Source organism: Ammospiza caudacuta, chromosome 15 (genome assembly GCF_027887145.1).
Source record: "Ammospiza caudacuta isolate bAmmCau1 chromosome 15, bAmmCau1.pri, whole genome shotgun sequence".
Classification (NCBI taxonomy): Eukaryota; Metazoa; Chordata; class Aves; order Passeriformes; family Passerellidae; genus Ammospiza; species Ammospiza caudacuta.
The window spans coordinates 397,664-410,647 of record NC_080607.1 but is presented as its reverse complement, the minus strand read 5'-3'; the positions used below and the strand labels follow the sequence as shown (position 1 = coordinate 410,647).

At 56.4% G+C, this 12,984-nt stretch overlaps 1 protein-coding gene across 1 annotated transcript; it reads right to left on the bottom strand.

The window, feature by feature from the left end:
• Positions 1–9,693: 9,693 nt before the first annotated feature.
• Positions 9,694–12,205, bottom strand: LOC131564538 (serine/threonine-protein kinase pim-1-like; the record flags this gene model as incomplete). The annotated part of the gene is made up of 6 exons (XM_058814991.1): positions 9,694–9,800; positions 10,049–10,225; positions 10,868–11,234; positions 11,432–11,482; positions 11,606–11,962; positions 12,023–12,205. Coding segments are annotated over 6 exons (1,242 nt in total), but the record flags the coding sequence as incomplete, so codon positions are not given.
• Between the last annotated feature and the right edge of the window lie 779 nt (positions 12,206–12,984).

Genomic DNA, 12,984 nt, shown 5'->3' with positions numbered 1-12,984 from the left:
TATCAGTTAAGGTTAATGTATAAGTAAAGTCCTGTTAAGTTTGAGCTCTGTTAAGCTTTCAGGCCGTGTTCCTTTTATCCTTGCCCTTGCTGTCCTTGTGTCACACATACACACACAGGGACAGTTCTAGGTTAATTTCTGGTTTTATTGCCTGGATTCTGTTTGGCTTTGTTGTTGCTTTGTTTCCCTGGTGTGCCTGAAGAGTCCAGTCAGGAGCAGAGTGACTCTTGCCAAGGAACTTTGTGCTGCTGTCCCTTAATATTAAATCTGGTTTTTGCTGCTCCCTTGCTGGGGATTTTTTCAGCGCTCTCAAGGCCTCGTTGGTAGCAGGGTGAAGGAGCCCTGGCCCAGGCTCTGGCCCTGGGGGACACGGGGACGCTGCCGGGGGGTCCCTGTCCCCCTGTGCCACCCCCAGGGCCCCGTACCCCCGTCCCCGTGTCAGGCTCTGGGGTCGATCTCGTGGAACATCCTCTGGGGGAGGCTGCGGGGCTAGGGGTGGGGGGACCCAGGGGACAGGGGACCCCGCTGTGCACGAGAAGGGTTGAACTGCTCTGGGGGGAGCTGTGAGGAGGGCCGGGGCAGAGTGACCTCCCCAGTGACCTCACACAGCCCCTGTGATGTCACACAGGCCCCGTGATATCACACAGCCCCCGTGATGTCACACTGCCCCTGTGATGTCACAGAGTCCCTGTTATGTCACACAGCCTTCTCTGTGATATAACACTGCCCCTTTGATGTCACAGAGCCAAACTCAATGTCACCTTGTGATGTCATGCAGCAGTGCTGTGACATCACAGAACACTGATGTCACAAAGTCACCCTCTGATGTCACAATCTGTTCTGTGATGTCACAGCCTGCTCTATGATGCCACAGAGCCACCCTCTATGATGGCAGACTCTGTTCTATGGCCTCAGACCCTACTCTGTGATGTCACAGCCAGCTCTGGGATGTCACAGAACCTTCAAGAACCCTCAAGAACTCAGTTCTATTGAAACACTGAAGTTTCTTGTACTTTGAAGAGATCCCTGTCAGGGACACCACAGGGAAAGTGTCCCCAGGCCCCAGGCAGAGCAGAGAACTGGAGGCACTGATGGCAGCTGCGGACAAAGAGAAGCCAAGTCTTGGTGCCCTGGGGCACAGCAGCAAGGTCTGTGCCACCAAGGGCTGGGAGGAGACACCTTGTCCTGAGGCACGGGAGCCTCCTGGCACAACCCCAGCCAGGCTGGGCACTGTAAGCCCCTTGTCCTGCCCTCAGCATCCCCCCCTAGCCCACATCCCAGTGGCCTCAAGGATCTGCTGGAAGGAGTCCCTGGGGAGCCTTGCTCAGGAATGGCCCTGGGGGCTCCTGAATGCTCCCTGCAGGGACTGCAGGTTTTTCAAAGGACTTGGGGTTATGCTTTTGCCTTGGAGTCTCTGAGAGCTTTGTGCAGTCATGGCCTCCAATTATGTGTTGCAATTAGTCCTTAGAGAGGCTTTGTCAGTAACACCACTCAGTGGGGCTGATAAATGCTTCAAGGTACTTCAGTTCTTTTAAGGTACTTGGTGTTTCCCTTGGGATAGACTCTGGGAGATATTTGTCCAATCATGGCCCCAATTATCTGCGTTAATTAGTCCCTGGAGAGCTTTGTACTGACATGAAATGGGGCTCATTAATGCTTTGAGACACTCAAGGTGTTGAAGGTACTTTAGATTTTCCTTTCCACACTGTCTGAGAGGTTTTTGTGCCATCCTGGCCACAAATTCTCTCTTCCAAGGAGTCCATGAGGAGCCTGTGTTGGAGAGGGACCTCAGTGGGAGCCATGAATGCCTGGAGACACTTTGGGTGTTTCCTCTGCCTTTGACTCCTGGCAAGGTTTGTGCAATCTCCTCCCAGGCCCTGAGGTTCAAGGGCTCACTCCAAATGCACAGTGAGGCTCATGAGGATGAAGAAAGTCCTGACAAACCTGGCTCTGCCTTGATTTCCCTCTGCTCCAGTGTAGTTCATTAGGAGGTTTTCCTTTGACAGTTATGGAGAAATAGTTCAAAGAGCTTCCAGGAAATAGGTAGTCCTATTTTAAAGGGTGTCTTTTATTGCTGTTCCTATTACACAAGAGGTGATTGCAGCATTCAGTGACTGATATTGATCCAGGGACTCTCCTAAGGAGCCCTGGCCTGCTCAGAGAAGTGGTGCCTTGAGCTCTGAGCCAGTGTGGACAACCTTGCTCCACATTCCCCAAGCCCATTGTGTCTCTCCTCACTCACCTGGGACCTGCTTTGCTTGGAGAAGTGGCTGCACACAGCCAAAGAGGGATTTTCCTTCTTTGATTATTGAAGCAATCTAAAACTCCTGAGTTTCCCCATTGCAAACAGACATCCTCCTCAAATGTGTGCCAAGCCCAAGCTGCCACCAGGAGCACTCCAGACCTGCCCTGGGCCAGCTCTGAGGGTGGATCATCATCCCAACATGCAGTGGTGCCATTGCAAGGGACTGTTGCCATGGTCACTGCAAGGACTCCACTGCTGGGTTTAGGTGCCATGGCAACACCCATCAGTTCAGGTTTCCCTGGAAACCAGCCCAAGGAGCCATTTTTGCAGCCAGGTTCCATGGCCAATTGCCTGCAGAGCTGTTGCTGCCCTTGGCTGCCATGGCAACCCTGGGACAAAGCAGTGCCAGGGCTGTTCCAGGTACAATTGCAGTGACACTCGTTGGTGCCACCAGGTGCCATGGCAACGGCCATGGGGACCCATTCCTTGGTTTGGTGTCATGGCAACCAATGTCCGGTCCCGTTGTGGTGGTTGGTGGCCATGGAAAGCTGCCCTGGGCCCTTGCTCAGGGCTAGTGTCAGTGCCCAGAGCCAGAGGGGATCCCTTGCTGGGGGCTGTGCCATGGCCACCTGCCCTGTGCCGCGCTGGCCGCTCTGGCACCAGGAACCAGCAGCCACCGGCACTGCCAGGGCCAAAGGCCAGGTCAGCCAGACAGAAAGGGGCGGGGCTGGGCACTGTTTCCATGGCAACCGGCACTGGGGGGGGACACCTGGGTCACCTGGCCTGGCAGTTGCCATGGAAACCCCTGGCAGGGACTGAGGTCACAGCCCCTGGCACTGAGACACTGCTGGGCTGGGTGCTGAGCACAGGGCTGAGCACGCAGAGATGGTTTTGTTCTTGCTGAGCTGCAGCACAGCCAAGGCCTGTCCTGCCCCTCGTCAGCCACGCTGGGGAGGGGCTGGGGCTGCGGGGGAGCTGGGCAGGGGACACAGCCAGGACAGGGGACCCCAACTGACCCCAGGGTACCCCAGACCAGAGCACATCATGCTCAGGGTGTGAAGGGGGGAACAGGGAGGAAGGGGGGAATTTTGGAGGGAGGGTTTTTGCTTTCCCAGGGAACACTTGGGTAAGAGGGGGCCCTGTTTCACCAGAGCCCGGGGTGACTACCAAAGACACAGACACCAACTTAAGGAATTGTGTCATTTATATCATGCACAGCTGCAAAGATTTACAAAAGGATAAGCTCAGCAAAGCACATCATCATTAGCAAAGAATTACAAAAGAAGCTCAGCAATCCATCATAAGCCATCGTTACATTTTGATGACCAATCCCTTGGTGAAACACCAGAGGTGTTTGTGGCAGACAAAGATTCTGGCTGACTATCAAGGTACACCTTACAGACATCAGTAGTACTTTAGTGACACCGTTCTTCATTCTTTTTTCTCAATCTCATTTGAGTTAGGAACAAGAATTCTGTTGTCCATGGAGCTGGCACCTTTTTAATTCCAGAATAATGCCCCCAGGCCCTTTGCTGTTCAGCTCTACCACGCTGTCTGTGGCTAACAAGGCTTGGGGGGCCCTTTCCCCTCTGGCTAAAAGGGGTCGGGTCCCAGTCCCTGAGGGGCACCCAGGCTCCTGGATGGAATTCCTGTGCAAGTCCCTCAGTGTCACAGCAGCCTTCACATGAAGCCCCATGGATCAGAGCATTTTCCACAGGGGCCCTTGGGGCAAACAGGGAGATCTGGTCTGGCAGGATGTGTAAAACAGTATCCTGGCAGATCTACTTGTTCTCACAGAGAATCCTTGGCTGCAGGGACACATTCCCATTGTTCCTGCCCAGGTTTCAGGACTCAGAGTTGTCTTTCCTAGGAGCTGTTCCTTCAGCTGCCTCGGGAGGGCCTTTTGGCCTCTGGACCCACACTCTGGCTCCATTATTAGGACTGCTGCACCCAAGCCCTTTATTTGCACAAACAGTGGTGATTGGAGCTGGATCTCCTTTTTTCACAATCATTCCGAAAAATGCAGTATCAATAATTGTACTACCCTGTCACAGGGTTGACTAATCCAATCCTGGTCACTATTGTTTACAGAATTACTGCAATTTCTCCTGGATATTCTGCATCAATTCCTCCTGCCATGACAGGAACACTTTGCAAGGCCAAGCTCCAAGGGAGCAGTTACCAAAGCAATGTGTCCTGGAGGAATCTGAATTCCTGTTTCAGTACTGACAGCTCTCATTTGCTTTGAATTTGTCCTAATGAATTCCAATGCATGAAGGCCCAGCCCTGCAGCCTCTGGGCTGGCCCTGCCAGGGGCCATCACAGCCAGAACAATTTCCCAGGCAGCCCAAGTCTCACTGCCCATGGCTGGATTTGCAAATTGGGGGCAGCTGTGCACAGCCAGGGGATTTCCATTTCCCCAGTGGGCCATTGTGAAGGGCATGGAGCACATCTGGGAGATGGGTTCTCCATGGGCAAAGGTTCCCATCTCCTCATTTTTCCAACTGCTCTTTTAACAACCCCTTCACCCTTTCAACCAATTCCTGCAGCTTGTGCATAATCTGGTACATGAAAAACCCTGCAGGCAAAATCACTGTATTTTTCACAGGAACAGACAAAGCACTCTGCATCACAGTATCAGCAACCCCTGCAAAAATAGCCAATTTCCTCCTTTTCTCCCTTTTTCATTGTATACAATCTCAAAAAGTTGACCACTGACATTAGGGTCCTGGCCAATCCTGTTCTGTAGGGTATTTAGTGTTACATCCCTGAGCAGCCAAAGATACCAAATTACTACTTTCAGCACTATTTCACATTATTATATAATTTTATAGATAGATAGTGATATAGAAATATAGATAGATACAGACATAAATAAATTTATATAAATAGACATATTGAGGTCTTATTATACTATAAATACATATATAATTATTATGTTTATACATATTTCATTTGCACAAATGCATATCAGCTCAAGATTAAAACCTTCTTCTCTTGCTCCATGTGGGAGCATTCCAACCATAATTGTTTCTTCTGAAGGTGCTGTTTCGTATGTACTCACAACAAATTCATCTTTGTCTGCCCAAACCCACAAGGTCTTTTCCTTTTCCATGTGCAATTTTTGGATGCATTTGAAGACATCCAGGGGTGCAGCTTCTTTTACCCAACTGCCCCACTGCTCCCATGGGGCTCCGACCTCAGCCCACTCCAGAGCCAGGGAACTCCAGGGAAGGGCTTCCCAGCTGGGAATTTCTGATGGGACTGATTCCTCACATTTACACTGAACAAGTGACATTTTGTTGGGATCTGGCCAGACTGTTCCAGTTTTGTTTTGCCAGTGGGCAGGGTCAGCACCACAGGCACAGACTCCAACTGAAGGAATCAGTGTCATTTCCTGCAGTTCAGAGCAGCAAAGAACCACAAAAGGAGCAGCTCAGCAATGCACCCAACCATCCCCACCAAAGATTGCAGCAGTGATTAACAAAGCAGCATTTACCCTCAGCCTTTACCATCCCCCAGACCCACACAGCAGCTGGGGAAGCTGTCACAGCCAAGGGCTGCAGAGCCACCCCTGGGCACTGGGAATTCCTGCAGGTGCCTCCAGCCCCAGGTGAGGCTCCAACCCCGCTGGGAGAGGGCCCAGCTCTGACAGTGCTGAATGAACAAACTGACAGCACTGCTAGTGTGGCAACATCTGCTTTCATCCTCCTCTGGGGTCCCTCCCAAAGCCTGGCCAGGGCCCCAGGAGGAACCAAGGCAGGTGACTTTGACCATACAGCCCCAAACAAGGCCAGATGTCAGATTTCATGGCCTTGTCAGGCTTCTAAATACACAAAGGTCAATCCATGTTTCACTAATGAGTGGCTACATCTATCACAGTGCTAATGACTGTGCGTATTTCATTAGGGAGCAGATACAAAGATAACCTTTGCTTGCAAGGTTCATCCAGAGGCCACCTTTGGCTCAGGGCCTGCTGTCCAGGCCTCACTCAGGGCTGGTGTCCAGGCCTTGGCACTTCAGGGACGTGGTTTAGTGCTGGGCTTGGCACTGCTGGGTGAGCGGCTGCACTGGCTGAGCTCAGAGGGCTTTTCCAAGAGAAAGGATTCTGTGATTCCATGATTCTATCCACTGTATTCAGCTGGGGCTATTTTAGCAGCATTCCTTTGCTCCAGAAGTTCCCTCTTGTCCAGCTCCTGTGGCCTGAGGCTTCAGCTGCTTCAGCTCCTGGTGCTGAGCTGCTCATGCTGAATGAGACGGCTCGGAGAGAAGAACACAGTCCATGCAATTCCTTCTGGGACACGGAGAGGGGAGGCTGTGCAAACAGGAGCTTGTTTGCTGTGGCCTCCTCCTCTGCCCTTCACGCCTTTCAGCGCTTTGAACCAGCCAAGAGCTTTCTCCAAGAGTGCAATGGAGCAGCTGCTCCTGCTCCCAGGCCTGGCTCTCTCCAGTCTCTGCCCTTGCCTGGTTCTGTCCCTCTTGCTGTGCCCTCTGTTCCCCCAGGGCTCGCTGGCTGCTGCCCAGCACTGTGGCACTGGCACAGATCCAGGGCTCCAGACCCTCCTTTCTGTGCCCTTGGAGCTGCCTGGGCACAGCAGCCTTTTCCATCTGGAAGCTCCCCATGCACAGGGAGTGCCCAGCTCTGTTCCCTGCACAGCCTCCAGGAGCCCAGGGCTGCCATCTCCAGTCCCTGCTGGCCCTGGGGGCTCCCAGGTGCCTCAGGCTGCTGTGACACCGCTGCACACGGGAGGGAAGAGGGGCAGGGGCTGTGCTCAAAGTCAGCTCCATGCGCTGCTGCTGCTGCTGCTGCTGCTGCTGTGGGGTCATTTGTGCAGCCCTGGCCCAGAGTCAGGGATCAGATCCTGCCAGTCTCTTCCAGCCCTGGCTGCTCAGAGTTTGGGCCTTGGAGCCTCAGGTGGCCAAAGGCAGCTGCTGCTGCTCCCTCTGCTGTGTGCCCGTGTTCAGCAGTGCTGCTCCATCAGTCTGTGCCCAGCAACGGGGAAAAGCCTCAGCCCTGCAGGGCCAGGAGCTGCCGGGCTCTGCCTGAGCAGCTCAGCCAGCAAGAAGGGAGCTGCTCCACATGGGAACCAGGAGCAAAGGACATTTCTTCTGTAGGACATGTTTTCTATTTAGAGGGAAAAAAAAGGAAAAAACTAGGTAAATTGTAAAAGATAAGAATAAAATCCAAGTTTTAGTGAAAAAACATAAAACAATGTTAGTGAAAAAAACAAAACATAAATGCAAAGACACATTCTTTGCATTAAGAGGTAAATGATCTTTTTCAGAAGAGAACTCAGTTCTTTACATTGTAAATGTGCTGATGGCATGGATCCATCTTACTGACCTCAGCAGCCTTTTAAAAGATTTTGGGCTTTGTTTCCAACATTGGTATTTGAAACTGTGGTCGAAGCAAGAGGAAATTGCTTTGTGCCCTTCCAGCTCCAAGCAGGACTGGGAATGGAAACTCTGTCAAAGCCCAAATCCTTTAGAAGATGACCTTCCTTCTCGGCCTGGGAATGAGCTGCACATTCCCTTTGAAACTGTCAGGGATTTCTTAGAGATACAAAGTCCCACTTACGGCTTTTTGCTCTGGTTTGGCAGTGCAGAAGGGCAATTCTCCATCCACCAGCTCCACACTGCACTGCCTCAGGAGCACGGCCCACTCGCCAGCTTTGGCCCACTTGTGGCACTGCTAGAGGAGGAACAAAGTGCAATTGCACAATTCCAGCCAATCAAGAAGGAAGAATGGGACAGACAAAACACCCTGTGCAGATCCAGGCATTCAGCTGGGACTGTGGAGAGTTTGGGTCCTTGCCAGTTGGATGTGTGTCCCCAGCTGCAATCTCTGGGCCTGCAGCAGGGTCTCACTCACCTGCCAAAGCAGAAAGCTCAGGCGCTGTGCTCGCAACGGGCTCGTCTGATGCAGAGCTGTCAGAGCAATGTGAGGGCAGAGCCAGCCCAGCTGTGCCCAGGGCTGAGCCCAGCAGAGCCCTGGCAGAGCCCAGAGCAGCCTCAGCACCCGCAGAGCCCGGCTGCAAGGAGAGAAAGCAGAAACCGCCCGTCAGCTGAGGGCTCCTGTGCCCTTGTGCCAAGGCCTGCGGTGCCCAGGCCATGCTGGCTGTGCCCAGAGCTGCCCATCCCTGCTGCCTTTGGCAGCAGAGCAGGAGGGCAGCACATGTGCCCAGCCTGCAGCCAGCCAGGGCACATCCAGCCCTCAGCAGCTGCCCAGAGCAGGATGCTCCTGTGCTCGCTGCCAGCTCCCAAAAGCTCTGATCCCACCCTGCCAAGCACACAGGGACCCACCTCACGCCACCCTGAAGTAAAGCTGCTCCCAAACCTTGTCCTCAGCATCCTCCAAGGGCACGGCCCATCCACGCCACAGCTGCTCCCAAGCACTTCCCCATCCACACTGGACCACCTGGAACATTTCCTCTGGAAAAACAAACAACACATTATTGAAAAGAGGTTAGATGCAAAAAGGGAAAACAAGAAAAACGGTAAAAACTCCTATCTCTGTCAGGGCCTTGAGGAAGGCCAAACCCCTGCATGCCAGGGAAAAACACACCACTGGGGAGGGAAGCCCACACTTTCTGTCTTCCCCCCTGCACTGTCCCCCAAAATCATGGTGACCCCAAAGCAAACAAGGGCAGTGGAGCAGCCCAAGCCCTTCCTTGCCTGCACAGCAAAGCAGCTGTGCACAGGTTCTGGAGTCCCACCTCTGCTCCCACCATGGGCTTTGTTTGTGTCGGGCTGGCTGCCCCAGCCCCAGCCCGGGGCACGGTGGGTGCTGGGGGCTGTTGGCAGGGCCAGGAGCCCACTCCCATTTCGTACCCACCCCAGCCCATCCTCCCAGCCCTGCCAAAAGCAGCTGGGCAGCCACTGAAGAATGAGTTGCATCTGCCCCAGCAAAGGGGGAGCCTTTGGTTCCCCGCCATGCTGGGCAATGCCCAAATCTGGCAGAATTTCCCCAGATGGGGACTCATCTGCAAATTCCCTGTGGAGTTTGGCTTTGATGAAGGTGCCAGAATCAAAGTGCATCACCTTCAGCCTCCAGTGGCCAGGCTGAGGAAGAGCTTGTCATCCCTGATGTCACCCTCGCTGTCTCCAGCAGCAGCAGCAGCAGCAGCAGCATCCCCACCCAGTACAGCTTCTCCAGGGGCTGCTTCTCCTTCCCTGGGGGCAGACCAGGCTCTCAGGGCTCTGCCCAGGGCCCCAGCTGTCAGGGAACCAGGACAAGCAAAACCAGCTTGGATGGCAGCCACCAGTGCTGGGCAGAGCAGCTCAGCTCCAGCACAAGGGCTGTGTGTTCCCATCCCATGACCCTGGTGCAGTGACACAGGCAGCGCAAAAAGCTCTGGGTTCCTTTGTTTTTGATTGCCAAGGCATATGTGGAGCAGGAACTTACCAGGGCTCTGGATCAAAGTGTGCCTGTGGCTCTCTCCCTTCTTCTATGGCAGAGGAATATCCCACATCCAAGGATCACAGAACAGGTCTTCCAGTGTGGGTCTGTCCAAGGAGTTCACGGATAAACACCACCTGATCAGGTCTTTGCACTCTGGGGAGAGAAAGCAGAAACTGCCGGTCGGCCAGAGAAGGCTCCTGTCTGCTTTACCCCACTATTCCCATGCCCAGGCCATGCTGGATGTGCTCAGAGCTGGGCCTAAACTTTCCCATCAATTCCCTGTTTTGGAGGAGAGCAGGACATGTGCCACCTCCTCAGCAGCTGCCAGAGCGGGATGCCCATGAGCCCGCTGCTGGCTCCCAGCACTGGCATTCCCCCCGTGCCCAGAGAAGAGGATCCACCTTGAGAGAGCCGTTGTGGCAGCGGGAGCTGGCCCCAGCTGAGGTTCTGGCCCCTCCTGAAAGGATGCTCCCCGCAGACCATCTGGTGCAGCAGGATGCCCAGGGACCAGATGGTAGCTGCCTCGCCATGGTACCAGCCAAAGTCGTTCCATTCCGGGGGGCTGTAGGACAGTGTTCCTATGGAATACAGATGGAGTTCATCAGGGGGATGCTGCTGCTCCCCGAGCCTGGCCCCAGCATCCCTGCGCCTGCGGGGGCTGCATCAGGGGCACACAGGGTGACCACTGCCCTCTCGCCAGCACCTGGGACTTGTGCACAAAGTTAGGGTTGGAAAAGAAGCCTTTGGTTCTGAAAGAGGGCAGCCCTGGCTAGGCCCGACCATGACATGCAAAGGAAAAACCCACTCCATGCTGGGAAAAAAACCTGCCCTTATCCTCCCTGCCTGCATTGCCCCAAAAATATTATGAAGCCAAGGCAAACAGGGCGAGTGGAGCAGCCCAAGCCCTTCCTCTCGTCTGCACACCAAAGTGGCTGGGGCACAGGTTCCGCCCTCCCTCTCTGCTACCCCCACCCACGGGGGTTTTGGTCGGGCTGGCTGCCCCAGCCCAGTCCCAGTCCTGGGCAGAGTGGCTGGCAGAGGCTGTCAGCAGGGCTGGAAGATGGCTGCCCACCCAGCCCTGCTCTAAAGTAACTCAGCTGAAGATTCAGTGCCCTGACTGGCAGCAAAAGGTAGAACTCCCGCTGCCACAGCCAGCTTGGGCTGGGAGATGTTGGGCCATGAGATGTCAGCAGCGGGAGCACAGCCCTGGGTAGGCTCACCTGCAAAGTGAGTGTAGACTGTGTCCTGCAGGTAGGTGCCACAGCCAAAGTCGATGAGTTTGGCCTGCCTGGTGTCCAGGTCAACCAGGATGTTCTCTGGCTTGATGTCCCTGTGCAGGACCCTGCAGCTGGTGCAGTGCCGCACGGCCTCCAGCACCTGGCGGAACAGCTCCCGTGCCTCCTCCTCGGGCAGGAACTGCCGTGCCCGAATGAAACGCTGCAGGTCCTGACACTGCTCTGGCCTCTCCAGCACCATCACGATGCAGTTGGGGAGCTCGAGCCACTCCAGCAGCTGGACCACACCGGGGAAGCCAGTGGACACCTTGGCCAGCAGCACGACCTCCAGGGGTGCACTGGTGCCGTCGGGCTGCGGGAGGAGCACGATGCCGTCAGTGGGGCCGATGCCGTGCCAGGCCTGGGGAAGCCCTCAGCCAGCCCGGGATGCTCTGCGCCCTGCGCTGGCCCCACGCCCGCTCTCCCTCGGGGCGTCCTGGTGGCTCCCACCGTGCCGGGCCCCGGCTCATCCCCGGCCGGCAGCCCCGGCTGCCGGCCCCGCTCACTCACCAGCTCGCCCCAGTGCCGGACGCGGTTCCGTGGCACCCTTTTGATGGCCACCTGCAAGCCAAGGGCAGCAGCGGGGTGAGCTCGCCGCCCGCACTGCGAGCCCCATCCTCCGCCCTCCGCCCTCCTCCTCCTCCATCCCCTCCTCCTGCGCCCGCCGCCGGCCCCGCCGCTCACCGGGGCGCCGTCCGAGAGCCGCGTGGCCGCGAATACTCTTCCGAAGCCGCCGCGCCCCAGCGGCGATCCCAGCCGGTACCGCTCCTGCAGGGCCTCCTGCGCCGTCCCTGCGGGCGGGACGCGGCTGTCAGCGCTCGGCTCGGGGCCAGCCACGGCCCCCGAGCGCCCCTCACCCGCCCCGGGCCAGCCATGCCCAGGCGTTCGCTCCCGGGAACGCGGCACGGGAGGCTCGGGGCCGGCGGCCGCGCTGCCGAGCGGCGGAGCTCGGGCCGGGGAAGCCGCAGCGGAGGCGGCGGGAGCGGCCGCGCAACGTGTGTCCTCCGCGGGCCCCGGGAGGAGCGCGGGCCGGGGCCGGGGCTGGGGCCGGGGCCGGGGCCGGGGTCGGGACTGGACCCTGCGTCGGGTCTGGGGCCGGGCTCGGGCCAGGCGGAGCCGGCGGGCGGCGATGCCGCCCCCGCCCCAGGCACTGATGCCCGCCCAGCAGCGCCACCGCCAGCACGGCCAGAGCCGGGCGGAGGCGAGACCGCGGCGGGACGGCCGGGGCCGGACACGGGGCAGCCCCGCCCGGGGCCGGGGGCGGGCCGGGGGCATGGCCCGGCCCGGCAGGGGAGAGGGAGGCGGGAAGAGGAGAGGGACGCCGGGCAAGGGACCGCGAGAGAAGGGTGCCCGACCGCGGGAAAGGGAGAGAGAGAGAAAGAAAGAGAGAAGAGAAGAGAAAGAAAGAGATTATTCAAAATATCTCTTTGTTGCTGCTGCTTTTGCTGCCACCGCTGCTGCTGCTGCCGCTGCCGCTGCTGCAACTGTAGCACCGGGGCCGTTCGTCCCCGTGTCCGTTCCCTGCTCGCCCCACGAGCCCCACGTTCGAGCCCCGCGCGCCCCGGGGACAGCCCCTCCTTTTGCCCAAACACGGGAACTTTGCAGCCTTGAGCCCGGATGCAGAGCCCTGACTCCTGCACGCTGGCACAGCGATCCCCTCGCCTGCTGCTGTGCATTGTCCTTGCTGAGGGTCAAACACTGTCGGGCCACCTTCCCGTGGGGTAGGATTCCTACCTGACCCCAGCACTGCACTTAGACCTCCAGTGTTGCTTTCCTGTAAAAACAGGGGAAGGAAAACTGTGTGTGGCTCATGGTATTTTAGTATCTAAAAATCACTAAGCCACCGATCTTAGAGGTGAGGTGCATCTGGAATTACTGGGATGCAACATAGAAAAGGGGAGCATAGAAATAAATAGAGGAAAACACCTTGGATTGTTTCTTTCATTTCCATTTCACTTCTGGAAAGCTGTTTCAGTTTTCCAGGAATCTTCTCCTGTCTGCTCTTCCCAAGAATCTCTCATGGAGAACAAGGTCAAGCTTCTGTCACAAGATTTGCCACCAGG